Source organism: Ylistrum balloti, unplaced genomic scaffold (genome assembly GCF_031769215.1).
Source record: "Ylistrum balloti isolate Yb309-2 unplaced genomic scaffold, AGI_CSIRO_Ybal_v1 Utg369932, whole genome shotgun sequence".
Lineage (NCBI taxonomy): Eukaryota > Metazoa > Mollusca > Bivalvia > Pectinida > Pectinidae > Ylistrum > Ylistrum balloti.
This window is the reverse complement of record NW_026782044.1, coordinates 776,682-798,478: the sequence shown is the minus strand read 5'-3', so window position 1 is coordinate 798,478 and position 21,797 is coordinate 776,682. Positions and strand designations below refer to the sequence as shown.

Genomic DNA, 21,797 nt, shown 5'->3' with positions numbered 1-21,797 from the left:
TGTCAATCAAATAGTTTATTCTCAATGTATTCTTTGTGTAATGTTTTAGTTTCCGTGCCAATTCAGCGTGTTTGTGTGTACAGTATCTATAAATTATACATTTGCTGAAGTTGAAATTTTACCATAGGATGTATAGTCTATTTTTATCGTGTATTGTTTATTCATTTTCTAGATGATAGATAGATCTTTCCAGCTGAATAATATGTTTAAATTGTAAAATTTCTTTAGCGACCTTTGACCTGCATATGTAGGCTATGTACATATGCAATATACATACATATCTCGAGTTGTATACATGTTGTTAAGAAATGTAAGATTTGAAGAGAGGACCTGCAAATTTAGTAACGTACATTGAACAAGGAAAAGTCTTGTCTAAATTTAGACTAAGGTAGGGCGATATTTAACCTTTTTTTGTGATATGTTTTTTTATAATTTTATATAACTTAACTTTGACATTTTATCATTGTAGATATGTTCGCTTTCTCCTTCGTACACACGTCTTGATCTTTGTTTGTTATATTTTATCCTAACTTAAATTTGGCTTTGAATGTAAATAAAACTATGTAGGTATCATTGTGAAGTGTAAACAAACTTATTTACGACCTCGTCTCGTAATTATTTTGTATATATGAATTCTTAAGTAAACTAGTTTACTTAAATTATATACTCTATTATAAACAGGAACACGTAAAAAATATGTGAATATATTATTTTCTGTGTTTTGTTTGTTGTATTTATATCAATTATTTTGAAAAATTTTAATTTGAGTTGTACAAGTCTGGTCATGTTCTGTATACATGTATGTTTGTTGTTACTGTGTTGATCTCGCTCATATTTTACATACAATAAGCCATGATCTGTAATAAACCCAATTTTTATTAGACGTATTTTACTACAGACTAATACCTTGATGAGAACTCTCTACGTTATATTGTACAGGAAAGAGGTCTTTATTCTATCTATTTTGGTATTTCTATAATGTAAGAATTCCTTAAACAAGTATTTCTGATATTTGAAAACAGGGCAGGATTTGACAACTATATTTTACCTATCAATAAAAAATGTTGCCGATTGAAGCTTTTCAATCGCTTGATATATATTACTCGACCGCCAGCTCTGTTTCTACATGTCGAGAGGGTTACTCGTGTGGTCGTTGTGTAGAATAATGTGATATTATGTGATGATATTAGAGTATCTAGAACTCTGTTGATGGTTAAAGATTGTACTTATATTTTTGACGTATTTACGATTGTTACGACTGTATTTTAAAACAGAGAAGATAGTCACTGTTATGATGTAGTATGTTTGTATTGTAGTTAAATTAAAACGGGACCATTGGTTTAGAAACCAATACCGGAGAGATATAGATTTTATATTGTCCATCCCCGGGGCAGATAAATGGAACCATTCTGGAATTATTTCATCCAGGCATATTGAAACTGTTTCGTTAATTCGTGTTCAAATTCCAAAATGAATTAAAAATATTTGACATGTCTACTCGAATTTTGGTTAAGGCATGAACAAAGTTAATTTTTCCCGGAGATTTTTTTTCTGATATCACATTCTTCTTGGCGCCTGTGCTACATTGATTGGTTATTGTGAGAGAAGATTGTTTTACAGTATATCAACATGTCTACATGTCTGTGATAGAATGAGACGGATATCTAATTTTATACATGGCAGTCTGTCTGAGATGGTGACGATATAATGAGATTAAGATATTAATTCTTGCCGTGAAAGTTTGGAAATGCGTGTAAAAGATTTGATATAGAACGCCTGTTTTATTATTTGAAGTAGCGGACCAAAACCAATATCCAATATCTGTATATTAAAATGTGTTGTAAACTCGAGTGATTCAGTTTAAAAGGGATGGACCGACGTTTATATAGGGTTCAAGCTATTCGTTTAATATGTTGAACTGTTTTGAGTAATTTGTCATTGAATAAACCCCATACTTTAGTGGGTTTACAGCGTTACAATGGTCCAAATATAGGGCGTATGCTTTCTTCTTTGGTATAACTATTCCCAAAGTAAGTTCCGCTCTGTAAAATCTGCTACCGAGTTTTACGAATAGCTATAATGTCCTTGTAGTTTTTGTTGGAATTAGTATTTTGCACTGGTCGTGTCTATTTTAACTTTATATGGAAAAAGGGAGACAATCACATAGTACATGGATTCAGTGTTAACAGTTATCGTTCCTTTCCGAGTGATCGAGATGTACAATGCTTGCAAATATATTCAGTTTACAAAGTTTACAAAGTTACCATAACATCGCTCTGATGCTACACAAATGCTAGTAATATATTTATGACCATATATATATATAAATATTTTGTAAACAATTTGATGAATCTGGCATGTATAAAGTTTACCGAGCGGCTTCTTATGAAATACTGGCGAGATATTTATGACCATATATATATATATATATATATATATTGTAAACAATTTGATGAACCTGACATGTATACTTATCGTCTCCTTATTCATAGCCTTGTTGACCTTAGTGAGTTATCTTAGCTGTGTTGACTTAATATATAACCTTAGACTTCTCCACCCTAGCTCTGTTTTGAAACCTGAGTAATGTTGACTTCAGCATGTTGTCCTAACCCTATTGACCTTATAATACAGAACTTGAATAAAACCATGATTCGATTGACTTTAGCATATAACCTCAGCACTGATTATTTTAGTATGTGAACTTGGACCTATTGACTTTAGAATGCTGACCTTATGATATAACCTTAGCTCTATTGATGTGAAGACATCGCTTCAGCTGTTGACCTACATACTTAACATTTCCTTTCTCTATCGACGACCTTAGCATACTCGTATATTCATAAGGCTGGGAATTATTTATGTCATTAGTGGTTAGCTTTGTAGAAATGTATTATCATTCTCTGAGTTTACCCTGTTATGAAAATAATAAAAGAAACTTTTTGTGAATTCAAGTCAACCTGCGTCCATCGTCTGTCTAGGCGTCCGTCCGTCCGCCGTAAAAGAGTTCTTGTTATCGCTATTTCTGGAGAAAATACTGGATGTACCATTCTCAAGTTTGAAATATTAGTCTTCCTTTTGGGATTGGTCGTAAAAAGACTGATTGCGGTCATCTTGGAGTTTGACAATTAAATATTGTTATCGCTATTTCTTGAGTTCTAGATTGCTATTTTCCAAATTTCATATGTAAGTTCCCCAAGGTCCTTTAACCTGCACTTCTCATTTCGGAGCTGTTCAGTAAAACAATGTCTGAAAAATCCTTCTCTTGGATTTTGAAACTGAAATATTGTTATCGCTATTTCTTGAAAAGCACCGAATGGATCTTTTCCAAATTTCATTTGTAGGGTCCTACTATCTAGTTATGTTTTTTTTTTATTTATAATGGTGCCAGCCACAGGTGAACATCATGGATAGCACATTCATTATCATTTTAGCTTTTTCTTTGGAGCATTTTCCAAATTTCATATGATAAATAGCAAATACAGAGGAAAGAAAAGAAACGAGGGGAAAATATCAAACATGTAAAGAAAATGGTTTGCGCCAAGATCCCTCCAAGATCTCTTGTTCTTACTCCATGTGTCAATGGATTTCATTATGAATTCCAATACCATATCTATTTATGAAATAATTTTAGATGTTGGTTATAGTGAACTTATGTTTAAAAATAAATGTTAGCTTGGTCATGAAAAAGTGCGAGTTTGTCTTATTTTATTGCAAAGATACAAACTAAATGTATATACAGTGATCATCATCATCATCATCATCATCATCATCATCATCATCATCATCATCATCATCATCATCGCCGTCGTCGTCATCATTATCATTATGAGTTTCATCGTCATCACCCATCATCATCATCCATCATCATCATCATCATCAAACATCGTCGTCGTCGTCGTCACTTTGGTCAGTTCTTGATCAGTAATGAAAGTGTACACAGTGATATGAGGCTAGTGAATTCTAAAACAGTCATATATCTGAATCCGGACACAACTAATCCCAGCTCTGTCCGCTCCCTATTACGGGAATTCACTCACCACTCATCCGGGTTATCGGGTTAACTTCTTGAACTGTCGTCATTAAATCCGGTTGTCTCACTCTATGCTACTGTTGTTATGACAAAGGACACTGATTGGGAAGGTTTTGTCTATAATTTCTCAAGAAGCCAACAACATGACTTTATGTAGTGTTCACGGCTTTGTTAGGGTTTGAACTCAAACTGAAAGTCGGATTACCTCTATCAAAAGACGGACATGTGTACAATTGTAGGTGTAGTTTGGAAAGACATTTTTGTCAGTCTAAGAAGATAGGGGCATTATTATGTAGTATAGTTTTAAAATATTTACTTGACATGTGGTATGACTAATATTATATAAATAACTTATCCACATAATATACATAACATGTTTATAACTGAGGTCACGTGACAGCATGAAAGGTAGCATATAAAAAATAAACAAGATAATAACACATTTATTACAGTCAAATAAAAGAGAGACACAGAGAGATAGAGGGAGGGAGTGAGAGAGAGATGGTAGAGAGAGATGGTATAGAGAGAGAGAGAGAGAGAGAGAGAGATGGTAGAGAGAGATGGTAGAGAGAGAGAGAGAGAGAGAGAGAGAGAGAGAGAGAGAGAGAGAGAGAGAGAGAGAGAGAGAGAGAGAGAGAGAGAGAGAGAGAGAGATGGCGGAGTTATATATAAAGATACAGGGGGAGAATGAATCAAATCTTCTCGATCTACCCCGAATATTTTGTACCGCTCCGGCAATCTTTAGATTGTCATCTAAAGAGATACTAGCGACACCATTATATAGTATATTTGCATGAATATTACCATCATGTTATATTCTACACAAGTTTTGATTTAGGAGCAGATAATTAAAAAATCTACACTGGGATATCCACGTCGACACTGCTGAATCAAAGTTAAGTTTTCTTGCTCGGTTTCTAAGACAACAGAGAAGAATTTTTAATTGACTATATCCATGATTAATAAATTTGTTGTTTAGATTACTGTTCATGGACTTTCTAACCTTTGACTTGAAAGAATTCCACGACAGTAAATTTCTGGATTCGCTGTTATTTGAAAACACGGTTGTAATTTAAAATTCATAAATCAGGAATGCCAACATGGCTTCTTAACAGTGACATTTTCCAGTTCAGTAATGTGACGTCAACAGACCATTTCACATATTTGTACATGTATATATACAAAAATGTATATATGTACAGTGTGCTTATCTATTGTTACTTATATCTGTGCAGTCACTGGAAGCATATGAAAACGCTATGTCACTTAACAGCATACATTTGCAGCGGCATAACCTATAACTTAACAAAAGCTTGACATCTTCACTGTACAAAATATTAACTCTATAGTTAACTTATATTTTGATATAGAATTCATATATCAAACCGAGATATCCTGGTGGATCATTCAGCCTTTCCTATTTGGGTTGAATATATTTACATCATTGGTCAGAGAACTGTCATACTGTGTGGTCCCTTTCCATCCCAAACCCCACCCCATCCCTGACCCCCGAGCTTACACAATGAATGATAATAAGAGGTACCTAATCTAGTCAAGCTCATGTAAATGGAGGATGGTATGTTATACGTCATCTCTAAACAGATATATCTCTGAAAATAAATCCAGTGTAATGAGCATAATTCATCTGAGACATCGTCGTCGTCGTCGTTATGGACACGGTTATCCTCGGATTATTCCGTAATCCATCGACATTATGATATATTGTAAAAGTTCATAAGTAAACTTACGGTAACATTAAAAAGTATGTGTAATCATGATAAGATCTGTATTTAATGTATACCCAATATTGAATAGTTCTAACATTTCGTTGGGGTTTGGTTAATAAATATTAAGCTGAACAACAGGAAATTTTAGTGAACATTCTTTCTGTTGACAGTGCGATTTTTACGCGTGAGTTTATTCACATAAATTAAAGTTCATCAACCGTAAACAATATATATGTATGTATAGCCAATCAAAGACATCTCCGGTTTCTATGTGGCCTAGATATATATGTTTATATGCTTGTTTATGGTTTGGAGGGTGTGTGCAAATAAACACATCTGATTGGTGGATTTGATGCACGCCCCTATCGGTGCCCCTCGGTAAAACGAGGCTCATCACGTCATATGTCAAGGACGGCCTATTTATACCAGCGTCGAACAAAACAAACCTCGCCGTCAAGAGTGCATATTAGTTTGTGTTTACGTTTTTAGAAGAGGTTGTCCGGTAGTTCCAAGATGAAACAACGGCCGAAAGTGTATATCACTCATCACATTCCACAGAAAGGAGTTGATACTTTGCTGAAAGCCTGCAATGTGGCGATTTGGGATGGGAATCAGGCTGTTCCGAGGGGCGAGCTTGTGAAGATGGTTAAAGGCGTTGACGCTATTTGGTGTCGAGCTGAGGACGAAATCGATCGACAGATACTTGATTCGGCAGGTAAGATTGATTTGTTTGAGGTTTAATGATAAACCTGTTGTTGATGTCACGGCCTTGCTTCGTCGTTTATCATCTTGATATTGAAGAAGGATAAAAAAAGTTCGGACTGTTTACATTAAGCTTCGACTGTTGGTTAGCATTGTATTGAACTTAGAATTTTTAAGTAGCATGTATTCAACCATATTTAAGCTTTTTATAGTGAATCAAAAGACACTCTATTGTCACCGTTTTACCTTCTGAGTTCAACACAATACGATCACTTGGCCACAACACAGAGAAATAATAGACTGATTGTAATAATAAATGTAAGTCACTAAAATGGGAAAGTGACATAAGCAATGTTCAAAATAACGCCTTCTCATAGACATCGGCGATAGAAGAAGTTTACTCAGTTGTTGTAAAACCTTCCTGACATTTACAGTGTACCAATGTTTAGTGACAGCTATAAGTGACGAACACATCATGTATTCGTTTTTCCGTATATAAAAGATATCTTAATATGTGTGCGTGATGGGAAGGGGTAATGAAAAGCACTCTGTCCTGTCGGGGTTCGAACAAGTGACCAGAGCCGCACGCCCTACCGCTTGACTAAAGACAATTTCCCAAAAGCCAAGGCTAGTGAGACGACTAGTAATACACTTAACCAATTCCCACTTAGGTATATTGCATTTGCTTGCATTTGATCAAGATTAAGAGGGCAAGTGTGAAAAAACAAGCCACTTAAAGCATTAACATGGGAAAATCCCTTGACGTTCTTCTGTATAATTTTTAATTGCGCCAGAAAGCACAATCTGATGCTCACCGCGTTTATGATTTGTTTGAATAATGGATTAGATGGAGGTCTGCCTTTATTGAAGAAGATCGTGTGTCAGATATATACAAATTAAAACGAGTAGATACCCATTAGCGTGTTACGATTCAAGTATGGCTTAATTTCTTTTTACAACTGTGTTGAAACGTGACAAATGTTTCATACTTGGAATGTTACTGGTTAGTTTTGCGACCAGAGTGACGCTTACATGTGTCGATAAAACAGTGTCTTGTTTGCTGAACACTCGCGGAGGGAAGTTTTAAAGATCGCGAGTTAATTTTATTCGTATTTTAACTATGCGTATTGAAGTGTTCCTTAATGAAATTGATAAATTTGGTATCAAAACCTCTCGTCATATCAATTCATATCTAATTTTCTCCATTTCACTGAGTTCTCCGACAATCGGACGATGATCACGAAACATATATTTTCTTTTCGTGTGTACGCCTATCCTTTCCTTATGACACATTGATGTTTTAAATACTTCATACTCAAACTGATGTTCCAATTAAAACTGACCTAAATTTCTGTTTATATAAAATAACTTTCGTTCACATTTTTCAAATTTATGTTTTCCTTCACGAAATGGATTATGTACAGAAGAGAGAAATTTAGATTAGAAATCTCAATAAAACGTGTCATGAATTGTACCAGGGTTAGGTAAAAAAAATATCAGACACCAGGCAAATGAAAATAAAGTTTCGTCGGTTCTACATGTAGAACATATGATTTGCATTACGTCTAATTCATCATCAAAGTGTATGTCATTGAAAGGTTTTATAGATGATGCAACATCATAACGTGGTCACGCCATTCATGGCGTGATACGCCGTACATAGCGTGAACAACACAATGTATGATGTACACTAGTACAAATATAGTTCTAATCGAAATACATTGCTGTGTACTCTGTAAAACTGTTATTTCGGGAATCGGAAAAAGAGAGAATATGTTTTAAAGTACATATCAATATATGAACCTATTCCTGGTTTGCATGAATGACCTTTAACCCAGGTATTCTCAAACGTAAAAATTGCATCAGCCAGGCACTGCCATTCTATTCTACTTGTTTGGAATAACAATGTATGGCGATATGGTTGAGTGGCGCAGTGGTAACGCACTCGCCTTTCACTTAGCAGTCCGGGGTTCGACTCATGGAACGGACGGTTTCCAGCAAGAGTGATTGGTATAAGTTGAAATAATTTGTTTCGCAATTAAAAGTAAATTAAGTTTGAATATTTTTTATGTATTTAAGGGACTGAATATCACGTGTACTTTGGAAATCAAACCTATGGAATCAATCCGATTATTTTACTGAAGTGATCGTCATTAATACTGGAATGTTGATATATACAATGTGTATTAATGAAGTCAACATATTCATCATTCGTTATGGTTACATCATTATAGCGATGTCGTCAGTAAACTTGTATGATGCAACGACACGCCAGGTCCAGCTGACGATTACAATTGACCGATTGACCTCAACCTCTCTTGTTCCCGATTAATAATCCGAATCTAGGACATGTTCAGTACATATATAATAGGCATAGTAAGTGAATGTACGTGTACTTATTAACCGTGTCGGTTTAACTTATGGGGAAGGGAGGTAATTCAAGAAAATAAAATGACGAAATCAACTTGTTAGTACACGTTGACTACATTATTAGGTAAGGTAAGGACAACACGAAAATCTAATCACGAAAAAGTGTTTTTTTCGAAGTGCAACTTATTGATTTTATGAGCAAATGCTAGTGGATATTAATCCCATATACATATAATTACAAAGTAGATACATTTCCTTTCACAACTTGACAAGGACAAAAACTGACATCTGACAGGTTCCGTAGACTTATCTAGAACTTCTACTCTCAATATTAAATTGATTATCAGTGTCTCGTATGTCAGCTAACAACCTTAAATCAAAAGAATACTTTTTACATTCATCAGCAAACAGTTTCCATGTGCATGATTCAATACGGGCTTGGCCAAACTGAGTATAACGCACAGTCGGGGATTGTAGCTAATTTTATCGACCAAGTGCTATTGAGGTCGTTTGAAGGAGACTGACGTGTTATTTAGCTTGTTGATCAGAAAGTAAGACAATCATCAAATAAAAACTGATAATGTTTGGTTGTGATGCAGTGTATTGTTTATTGTATCTTGCATATTTAATTAATTCGTTTTAATTAATACGTGGATTTTAAATTATTCCTGATGAGAAAGATAAGTCAGGTAATATTACCACTTGACTTTGCTAAACTACTGATGAAGTATTAACTAATACATTGATTGAGGTAATTGTTTTTGTCATGGTTTTGTCAATTCCAAACACCCGTTACATCAAAGATTATACAAAAACACCGTTTCTCATTTAAAGTTTTACACAGTAGAACCGGTCAATGTATCAAACTGCATCATACAGATGTTTCGTCCTTCTAGGACTCGTCAGTGATGTTACATCATACAGATATTTAGTCCTACTAGGACTCGTCAGTAATGCTACATCATACAGATGTTCGTCATTCTAGGACTCGTCAGTGATGCTACATCATACAGCTGTTTCGTTCTTCTAGGACTCGTAAGTAATGCTACATCATACAGATGTTTCGTCCTTCTAGGGCTCGTCAGTAATGTTACATCATACAGATATTTAGTCCTACTAGGACTCGTCAGTAATGCTACACCATACAGATGTTCGTCCTTCTAGGACTCGTCAGTGATGATACATCATACAGCTATTTCGTTCTTCTAGGACTCGTCAGTAATGCTACATCATACAGATGTTTCGTCCTTCTAGGACTCGGTCAGTGATGTTTCATCATACAGATGTTTCGTCCTTCTAGGACTCGTCAGTGATGTTTCATCATACAGATGTTTCGTCCTTCTAGGACTTGTCAGTGATGTTTCATCATACAAATGTTTCGTCCTTCTAGGACTCGTCAGTGATGCTACAACATACAGATGTTTCGTCCTTCTAGGACTCGTCAGTGATGCTACATCATGCAGATGTTTCGTCCTTCTAGGACTCGTCAGTGATGCTACATCATACAGATGTTTCGTCCTTCTATTTAAAACACATGCTGTATGTCCGGAATGTGCATTTAAATTAAACAACATTTAAATCGTGATACATGTGTCGGATGAGTGCGGCGCTTTGCCGTTACCAATATATATACATGATTTATATACAAAATGTATATACAAAATAATATTACAAGAAAAAATTGTAAATGGTAGTCTGTGATACTTGTTTTGACTTACACTCGTATCAAAAGAATATTATGATATATACAAATATAGAATCAGACATCACGAAGGGACCCATTGACCCACTGACGATAGCAAAAGCAAATTTCATTTGTAAAAATAATTACCGGCACGTCAATATTACAACAAAAACAAAAAGTTAGATAAAACATGTCGATCTTCCTGTTTAGAAATGTGATTTTAATCATTCTCAGTAAGAACACCCCGGATGCCTGCAAACTCCGGTATCACACGAACTTCACGATCCGGAAGTATAAATAAACTCAATTTGTTCATGTTTAACAAGTAGGAAGGCTTTCACGTCAAACAGGGACATCATATTTCTGAGAAAGCTAACACTGACTTAATTCTTTATTTAGATGTCTCTGTAATCGAACAAAAGATAGAGAAAAAATGTTCAGAATAAGGTATTGCTTAAATATCAAATGTACATATAGTCACGCTGACAACAACGTGACTGTTCCTAAAATCACTGAAGCGGGTTACAGACACATGGTTTTTATTTTTCCGGTCATAGCACAAATACACATGTATGCCATTGAAAAAACTGCGTTGGTGTTTGCGAAACTTTATAGGCTTACCAAACAGAAAATAAAAATTATCAAATGTCTCTTTTTTGTATTAAAAGTTTCAAATTACGTTCACTCCACTTATTGGACGGCGAGACAGCGTGTATGGCCACTGTGCTGTTGTGTTTACATTTTATCAATATGAAACATTCGGCTCTCTCGTTTCAAACCTTTGTTAGTTTTTACGAATAAATACCGACCATTTGCGTTTTCACTAAATGTTTAAAAATATTATCCGAAAAGAAATCTTTTTTTAATCTGCTAACCGCATAATGTGAATCATTATTATCTAAGGTTTGTTAGATAGCATGTAATCCATACGACATATCGTCAGACAAGATCAGTCCATTCATGAAATTGACAGATTGGGTAGCATTGAGAACAGAAATTGTCTGCCGTTTTTTAATACATTAATTCCTTCTTATATCCCACGCTCGTAGAACATAGGATATTGCATGGCCCAGGGTGGCAAAAGTCCAAAGTCCATAGTTCTTAATATATAGCTATATGAACATGAAAACATGTATAGATACAGGTGTACCGTCGTGTCTGGTCACCTCAGGACAACACTTGTTGATGGTGTGGGAGGTTTATTTAAGCACATGTACTAGACATGACCACGTACGTTTTTGTATTTTCATTCTCATTGTGCATTCAGCCAGTCACCTTACCCTATCATATAACACTGGTTTGCCTGATTCGAGTTGTCTGTCGTTTCTTGTTTCGTCATCGTTTGGTTATAGTTACAGGATGTTGACCGAGTTTGTTGGCCACGTCTGACGTGCCAGTCGGCATAACTGACTTTACCACCACGGATTTTACTGAGAATTCAATAAGCACAGTGTGTATCATTCAAGCTTTACACATGTGCTAGAAAGTATAAGAAAATGTATGTAGAATTTTTGGGTGTGGAAACGTGTGGTAAGATTTTAAAATTCAATTATCCATGTGTTTCTGACATGTTTCCTAATCACATCAATTATACGAATTTTAATCGTGCAATGACGTCATTACTATTTGGATGTTTTTCGTGTTATGATGTCTCCATGTTTTCCGTTGTTGACAACATACACGCTATACAGGTACGTCTTAATGGTATGCAGAATCCGACAAGAACATGTCAGCGATTGGAAATCGAAATTGCGTCGGCAAAACAGACAAAAATTAATACTTTCGAAAATTACAAGTTAGTAGAAGATAAGTTTACAGGCTAAACGTAACGCAGTTACGATCTTTGCCTACTACCACAGCTTTTTGAACCAGGTGTTACTACAAGGTTCGGCAAAGGAATATTTTATATCACTTTTACCTGTCCCGGGAAGAAACACATGTACAGACTTATGTACATGGCGAAACAAAAGAAGTTGGCATAGATAAAATGTTTTCAATACGAAACAGTAGGGAATCTAAAGCCTACAAGAACAGTGTTTATGGTGAAGGTTTTATGAGAATTCTGAATTGTAAAATTACCAGAATATTTCGTATCAACTGTATACAAAACATTGCTGTTATGAACTTTCATCAAACTACAACCATGTTATTTATGTTTTAAATGACAACGGATTTGTCTGATTGTATAACGATTAGGTGTAGAGTGCGAATGACGTGTACATTGTTAAATAACACATAGACATTGGCCTAATTCTTGACCTTCTACTGACCTCGGTTGAAATTGATTCTAACATGCAAATATTGACTTCTGTTTGACCGTTCCTGGTACAATATATAGATGAAGACACGCGTATGAACGGATTACATGGGATTTCATCCTGGTAAATATTCATTAGTTTGCTAAGGAAACATGCCCTCGTTTCATTTCGATGTTGGAGTCCTATGATCTTTTCTTCATATTTGTATTTTTTTTAGTTATATGACAATGTTCATGCCGGCGACGTGTTCATTTTGTTACTGTTTTGCGTGGAGACTATTTTTGGGTAAACTGTTGTTGGTTTATTTCTAGGTGCGATATGAAGCTGGACATGTTTCATGCTCGTTAGTATACTTAGTGGTTCCGTTGTTGTATACCTTGTTATTGTTTGGGAACATGGGAACATGGATTGACTAAGATTTACAAGGTAGTGTCGTCGATGAAGCAGAGGACGTTCACCCTTCCGTAACACCTGTTCTTGTTCTCCTTGCATTTTTTTCAGAAGTCTTCATGTAAGTCTTTATTTTCGGCCCAAGTTTCATCGCATTTGAGTGTGAATTTAGATTCTGTTGACGTGTCGAAATTGTCTTTATTCATTAATAACGATATATTAAGTCTACTGTATTCAACGTTTATAGTCTTTTTGTAATCAACCTTTGAGATACCTGTATGAATTACTTGATTGCCTTATTTTAAGGAAACATTTCTTAATTTTTGTTTCTTGCCAATCCATAAATTTGGTTTTACGAATTCTGAAAATTAAAGAAATGCTACTGAAATGTGTAGGGGTATTTCTATTGATAACATCAAGGATTTGATGTCAGGTATGATGCTTTAAGTATAATTCTAGCGAGGCCCAAAGCTGAGGTAACTTTAGCCTTCACAACTCAAACTTTGTGTTTAAATATATTTTATTGCCGTTAAGCTAAAGGATTGGGCACAAGTTACACCAACATTAATAACACCCTTTCCTCCAGAAGAAAAACAATTGCATATATAGATAACAAGATGCCTCGAAATAATTATGTACCTATCTTAGTTGAGAGAGAGATTTACTCGAATTTCATGGCTAAATAAATACATTCGTACACAATACATCTTAAATATATCATTAAACCCAATCATACCTATTATTTTAACATAATAATTATCTGTAAAGAATATATAAGATGATTGACCTGTAAATGGTACCATCCAGTACAGAGCTGACGCGGTGAGGACCTAACACTATTCACTGCTTTCTTTTGTTCTAATGTCTATCACACCCCGTGCTTATTGACTTCCTCCCGTTCATTCTGCTCTTTCTTGTATATTTGTTTCAACTGCACCGGCTATAACCGAATGGCCCACTACACGGCTAAATTTTCCCCAGATTTTTATATCGAACTATTTACAAAAGGATCATACACACACCTACTCGTACACTATATCATACATTCAACCGTACCCACCGAATCATGCTATCACACAACACAAGCATGCTTGCAAGCCATAAAAAGATTCGGCCACAAATTAAACTAATTGGAAAGAAAATAATTATTAGATTTCATAAAGAGACACAAGAACGCGGAACGTGACCTATCTAAAACCGGCGAGTACTCAATATGTACTGTTGGACATATATAAATAAATCTTATTATCATCACTTGAGTTGTCTTCATGGCCGAATGGTAATTTGTCTAAACGGCAACTATTTATGAAGGTTTCTGAACATGGGCAGACGTTGGTCGTTATATCTACGACATGCAAAGAAGAAATTATCAGCATTTTCATAAGGATATACACATATACAGGAAGGGGAATCGATTACATTAATGTTGAAGCGATATTCATTTAAAAGGCTGCATTTATGGCGGAGCTTGGTTAGTAGAATATTTAGCTTACGATCTCCAACTAGGTAGTAATCAGGTAATTGAATGTTTCATTTTAAGAGAGACCTTAAAATAGGGCGCAGTTTTAATATTAGTGTCTAGATCATTCCACAACCTAAACGCAGAAGGTACAGAAGAATTAAATGTAGATTATAAACGGAAATTAGGAAAGAAATAAATTTCAGAGTTTCTCATGTTGTATTGAGTTAAAGAAGATACTAATGGGAGAAGAAGGTCTGTTAGGTATGAGGGAGTCGTATTATTGTGAATTTTATAGAAAAGTTGAAGTTTGCGGCGGGTGCGTCGTTAAGATAAGATTTCCCAACCAGTTTCGAAATAATCAAGTGCTCTGCTAGCAAATGAAGGCAGACCAGGGACAACACGCACCGCTTCAAGCTGTAGTTTTTCTAGTTTATCAACATCCGCAATCGTACATCCATCCCAAACTTCACAACAATATTCGAGCAGAGGCAATATAAAAGTAAGATAAATTTTATTTAAAGTCTTGCGATTCAAACTATAGTTTAACTTACGATGTATCCCTATATGCTTCGTGACATTTTTACAACTGGCATATAGGAAAATGCCTAAATGTTTATTATGCTCAACGAAATCAATATTAATAGATTAAAAACTAAATTTATGTCAAGTTCCGTACTGGTATAAGTGCTTCCGTTTTATTGGGATTAAACTTTACAAGCCAATTTTCTGCCCAGTTTTGAATTGTTTCAAGATCTCTGTTAGTTAGTTTCCATTTCGACTAGAGAGTGGGAAGAGACAGAAGGGGAAGTATCATCAGCAAATAGGCGGGAAGACTGTCAAGATTATCCGTTATATCATTTATATACAAAAGAAAAAGAACTGAATCTAAGACAGAACCCTGTGGTACACCAGCTTTTCTTGTTTTAATACGAGAAGTAACACTATTAGTAAAGACTTGTTGGTAACGATTATGAACGTAATCGGATAGCTAGTTTAAAAAGGTTTCTAGTGATTCCATATGTTTTTAATTTATGTACAAGACCTGCATGCCAAACACGATCAAAAGCTTTTGAATGTAACAAAAAAACAAGTAACAAGTATGTTTACGGTTTTCTAAATTTTTACATAAATTATCATTAAATTTTAATTAGTTGATGTACTGTTGAATGACCTGGCTGGAATCCAGATTGGATTTTATATATTAATGAATTGTATAGAAATTTTGTGATAACTTTTTCAAATACCTTCCCTACAGTGCCTGATAAGGCTACATGTCTATAATTACTGGGACGTTGTGTATCGCCTTTTTTCAAAATTGAAAACACCAATTTTTTGAGGAATTAGGATATATTCCTTGATTAAGAGACTTTCTGACGTTAAGAAATAACGGAAATGGCACAGAAGGAGCAGTATTTTTAGGTCATCTGACCCGAAGGGTCCGATGACCTATAGTCATCATGCTTCGTCCGTCGTCGTCCGCCGTGCGCCGTGCGTCGTGCGCCGTGCGCCGTCCGTAAACTTTTCATTCAAACGACTTCTTCTCAAATACTAGAAGGTCTAGGGGGCTAATACTTGGCACAGAGGATACTGGCATGGAGCTCTACCAAGTTTGTTCAAATGAATGACCTTGACCCACTTTAAAGGTCACAGGGGTCAAATATGTTAAAATCTTTAAACAACTTCTTCTCATTAACCAAAAGGCTCAGAGTGTAGATATTGGGCCTGTGACATGCTGGGATGAAGGACTACCAAGTTTGTTCAAATGAATGACCTTGACCCACTTTAAAGGTCACAGGGGTCAAATATGTTAAAATCTTTAAACAACTTCTTCTCAATAACCAAAAGGCTCAGATTGCTGATATTGTGCCTGTGGCATGCTGGGATGAAGGGCTATCAAGTTTGTTTAAATGAATGACCTTGAACAACTTTCAAGGTCACAGAGGTCAAATATGTCAAAATCTTTAAATAACTTCTTCTCAAATACTAGAAGGCCTAGGGGGCTAATACTTGGCCCATAGCATGCTGGCATGGAGCCCTACAAAGTTTGTTCAAATGAATGACCTTGACCCACTTTAAAGGTCACAGGGGTCAAATATGTTAAAATCTTTAAACAACTTCTTCTCAATAACCAAAAGGCTCAGATTGCTGATATTGTGCCTGTGGCATGCTGGGATGAAGGGCTATCAAGTTTGTTTAAATGAATGGCCTTGAACAACTTTCAAGGTCACAGGGGTCAAATATGTCAAAATCTTTAAATAACTTCTTCTCAAATACTAGAAGGCCTAGGGGGCTAATACTTGGCCCATAGCATGCTGGCATGGAGCCCTACAAAGTTTGTTCAAATGAATGACCTTGGCCCACTTTCAAGGTCACAGGGGTCAAATATGTTAAAATATACAAAGGACTTCATCTCAATAAGCAAAAGTCTATGAGTGCCGATATTGGGTCTGTAGCATGCTGGGAGGAAAGGCTACCAAGTTTATTTAAATGAATGACCTTGAACAACTTTCAAGGTCGCAGGGGTCAAATATGTCAAAATCTTTAAATAACTTCTTCTCAAATACTAGAAGGCCTAGGGGGCTAATACTTGGCCCATAGCATGCTGGCATGGAGCCCTACAAAGTTTGTTCAAATGAATGACCTTGGCCCACTTTCAAGGTCACAGGGGTCAAATATGTTAAAATATACAAAGGACTTCATCTCAATAAGCAAAAGTCTATGAGTGCCGATATTGGGTCTGTAGCATGCTGGGAGGAAAGGCTACCAAGTTTATTTAAATGAATGACCTTGAACAACTTTCAAGGTCGCAGGGTCATAAATAACTTCTTCTCAAATACTAGAAGGCCTAGGGGGCTAATACTTGGCCCATAGCATGCTGGCATGGAGCCCTACAAAGTTTGTTCAAATGAATGACCTTGGCCCACTTTCAAGGTCACAGGGGTCAAATATGTTAAAATATACAAAGGACTTCATCTCAATAAGCAAAAGTCTATGAGTGCCGATATTGGGTCTGTAGCATGCTGAGAGGAAAGGCTACCAAGTTTATTCAAATGAATGACCTGAACCCACTTTCAAGGTCACAGGGGTCAAATATGTTAAAATATACAAACGACTTCTTCTCAACAAGCAAAAGTCCATGAGTGCTGATATTGGGCCTGTAAGATGCTTGGAGGAGAGGCTACAAAGTTTGTTCAAATGAATGACCTCAACCCACTTTCTAGGTTTGGCTTGCTTTTTGTCAGATGACCGTTAAGGCCCATGGGCCTCTTGTTTAACATTTGCTGACTAATTTTATCATATCCCACGGCTTTATCTACATTTAAGGATTTCAGGATGTCAACAATATCAGATTGAGTGAAAAAAATATTTATCAATACGACTTTGAGTTCTTGTATCAACGTGGGGTAAAGGTACGCCCGAGTCATCTATGCTAGAAATAGGCACAAAATAATCATTTGAAATGTTAGCCTTTCGTTCATCGTCTACTAGTACAAGAGAAAGGAGCGGAGACATAATGTATGATACATTGACACTCTTAATTCATCAACGAACTAGTTTCCAGAAATTCATTTGATTAGTTATCACATAATTATCTAGTAGCCCATTAATATCGTCATAAAGATGTTCTCTTGTCCTACGTTTAAGATTGTTGACATGATTTCTTTGTTTTTTAAATTTAGCCAAATTTTCTACAGAAAAAGATCTTATAAGTTTTTTATGCAATCTATTTTCAATTCTGATTTCATGTCTCAGTGCTGTAGTACGGTTTATAGTTCGGTCTTATCGTAATAAATTATACATTGAGCAGCGTAATATAAAAACTTATCGGTGAAATCAAGTACATTTCATCACATGTGAGAATTTCTACTTACTTGTTGCCAGTCAATGTTTTGTAACACAAATCATACGTTTAAATCTGTGGACAAGAGAAACATTAAGTTTAATTTCAACGATAGTTGCGTCATGGTCGGAAATGTCCCCTATCAATTTGAATTACGTCAGAAAAGCCAACCACGCATGTATCACTCAGTAAGATGGATACGTACGGATAATGTTGTCAAGCTTGAGAGATAAACATGATGCAATAATGATAAATATTATATTAACCTGTCACATCCGTTGTTAAATTCATGAAGGTTATAAACGTTACTGTCGTTTCAGGTCCAAGTCTGAAGGTCGTCGGGACAATATCTGAAGACCTTAGTCACATCGACATTAATGAATGTAACAGCCGGGGCATCAAGATCGCCACCCCGCCAAAGGTCTCCATGGAAACCGTGGTTGACCTGACAATCGCCATCCTGCTTCAAGCCACGTCATCAGGTACGTAAAATGGACCAAGTGACCGCCTCTATAAATACTGATGCTATCCGACCTGTCGACAAGGAAGTAAGAGTGTACTAATTGATGATCGAAACACGTGCAATCGCTATAAAGTGACCGCTTTGATGTAACTTCACCACAACACCGTTTTGTAACTAGCGTTCAGAAACATAACACCACAAACTTAAGGTAGACACATATAGATAGCTGTTGGCTGTTATTACTTAAAACGTCACAGCGGATGTTAAAGTTTGAGAAGAAAGGATACACACCTTGTGAATACTATTACCGCTGGTATAAGATAGAGTCATGTTTTCAATTCTGTAAAACAAACTGAATCTTTGTCTAATTGAACACAAATGTAAGTTTATCGGGCGAAATCGACCATAAGCAAAACACAATCAAATTAAGCGCTTTGTACAAGGATTAACATGTAAACATAATGTGAATCTCTTCGTTCGATTAATGCTCGTGATTCAATGACCGATTCAATATAACATGGGCTTACTTCCTCCAGGAAGTAGCTTTTTAGGGTTTCTCCTATTTCTGGGATTGGAAGGGTATGTTTAAATAAGCGATCGATGTTTCTGTTTATTAGGACAAGAACAGGTTATTTATAAAATGTATAAGCCACTTCAAGAAGACAAACAGACAGAACAAAATTCATATTAAAATTTTGATTAATCGATTCGCTTTTCTGCGAAAGGAGAGCTACTGCATGTTCCTTATTTAGTAGCCAGCATTTGGTTTCCCACCACGGGAGCGAATCAGGTTTGTAGATCAACAAACCGAGACACTATGAACAGCATATCAGGTTAAGGTCACCGACGACAGGAAAGTGTATTCGGAAGCTCCCTTGGTAGGAAAACATAATTTTTATATGGTTAAACATTTTAATTAAGCGGAAGATAGTACAAAATACACACAGGAGGATGACACCCATCAGCTGTCCCGGTATTCCTTGAACGAAAGGCAGGCAGGAAGAAAGAAAACATCCAATACACTCTGAAATACAAAACAACATAATCTGGTTTTAGTTGATAATTCTAGTGCCATGTTTGATAAACAAATGTACTTTCCCACCATTGTTTTTTCTTGAATCCACTGAAAATAATAATATGAAAATATACCTTTGCCCAAATGCACACAAGGTATATATTCGATAATGTCATATTGTGACAGACATTTTTGCGATAACATGAATATATTTTTAATATTTTCCTATTAATTTTGTAGTTTCTCCGACAAAACATATTGCTGAAGTTACGGATGCCAATTCAAACCACGTGGTTTTTCAAGGGAAGACTCTGGGAATTGTTGGATTTGGAAACGTGGGTCATGCTGTTGCGAAGCGGCTAAGCCACATGGGTGTCAGTCGAATTTTGTACCATGACATTTCCGAGATACCAACTGCTGGAGAAATCAGTGCCGAATATTGTCCGTTTGAAAAACTTCTAAAAGATTCTGATATCTTGTGTTTAAGTTGTAAGCCGAACACGCAATCACAGAACCTGTTTAACAAAGAAACATTCAAGAATATGAAAAACAGTGCAATTTTAATTGATGCCTCAAGAGGTCATACCATTAACTACACTGATCTATATGAGGCTCTGCGTAAAGGAGACATACGTGCAGCAGGACTGGATGTTCGGGAAGAAGGACATATTTCTTTTAAGGCACCTCTCGAAGGACTTAGCAATTGCCATTTCTTCCCCTATCAAGAGGTCAACCACACATGGGACAACCGGAGTAGGAACTCTGGTGTGCTGGCTCATGACATTTTGACCTTGCTGACAAGTGCTTAAAATACATCTTGACTATTTAGTAATGACACAGACTCTTGTCGAAAGAAGAAACTTCAATGGGACAGCATTGGAGGAGGATTCATTGGGGAAAATCTGTGAAAAACAACCTTTACTCCAATAATAAATTCTTAATTTTAGCATTTTCACAACTAGGGTATTCTTTGGAGCTGTCAGTGTCGCTTTTGACACTTTAATGATCCAGTCCAGGAATGAAACGTATTTTAGGTAATGACATCAAACACTGTTGAATGGTTTATTATTTTGAAATTTGAAAACTGGTAGACATCAGTTGTTTGGGAAGAGACTTATTTTCATAAAAACAGGACGTGACATTCATAATAATAATAATTTTTAAAAAATATATGACATCTTCCACCATTTTGATTTTACTTATCTTTATATTGAAAAATGTCTTTTATTTTCGCATTCGTTCTGTTCACACACTTCTGTTTACTATCAATGTGTATTTTTAAACAATCTTGGATCTCTACCAAACAGAGATATAAGTTTCATTCTTATAGAGATAAGTAAGATATAACCAATATTTCAATTTTGTTTTTGTAACTTTTATGTTTTGAAATTATCATTTCTTGGTCGTCAGTATTTGGCATTAAGTGTTTTATATGACTTAATAATGATCTCTTACGTTCAGGCGCAATCTCTTCATACATGTAAACATATCACATTGCAATTAATGTTTATAAACAAGTTTTTTTTATTTTGAAGTATTGAGTAATGAACGATATATATGGTCATTGACGTCATTGTCAGGATATATGTATGGTCATTGACGTCATCGTTCACTATATATGTGATCATTGACGTCATCGTTCACGAAATACATGGTCATTGATGTCATCGTTCACTATATATATGCTCATTGACGTCATCGTTCACTATATATATATATATATATATGATCATTGACGTCATCGTTCACTACATATATATATGATCATTGACGTCATCGTTCACTATAGATATGGTCATTGACGTCATCGTTCACGATATATATGGTTATTGACGTCATGTGAGGAAACGGGAAT

The 21,797-nt window shown here is 35.7% G+C and overlaps 1 protein-coding gene across 1 annotated transcript; it reads left to right on the top strand.

Moving 5' to 3' along the window:
- Positions 1-6,222: 6,222 nt before the first annotated feature.
- Positions 6,223-21,518, top strand: LOC132547070 (glyoxylate reductase/hydroxypyruvate reductase-like). The gene is made up of 3 exons (XM_060210822.1): positions 6,223-6,472; positions 18,785-18,946; positions 20,183-21,518. The coding sequence occupies exons 1-3, from the start codon at positions 6,271-6,273 to the stop codon at positions 20,749-20,751; spliced, it is 933 nt and encodes a 310-aa protein (XP_060066805.1). The 5' UTR covers positions 6,223-6,270; the 3' UTR covers positions 20,752-21,518.
- The last annotated feature ends 279 nt before the right edge of the window (positions 21,519-21,797 follow it).

What these genes read in the sequence shown, in the direction of transcription:
- LOC132547070 (XM_060210822.1), top strand. Translation starts at nt 6,271, where the DNA reads ATGAAACAACGGCCGAAAGTGTATATCACTCATCACATTCCACAGAAA. An exon ending in ACAGATACTTGATTCGGCAG is followed by an intron (nt 6,473 to 18,784) that starts GTAAGATTGATT and finishes CTGTCGTTTCAG; the next exon opens with GTCCAAGTCTGAAGGTCGTC. An exon ending in GCTTCAAGCCACGTCATCAG is followed by an intron (nt 18,947 to 20,182) that starts GTACGTAAAATG and finishes TTAATTTTGTAG; the next exon opens with TTTCTCCGACAAAACATATT.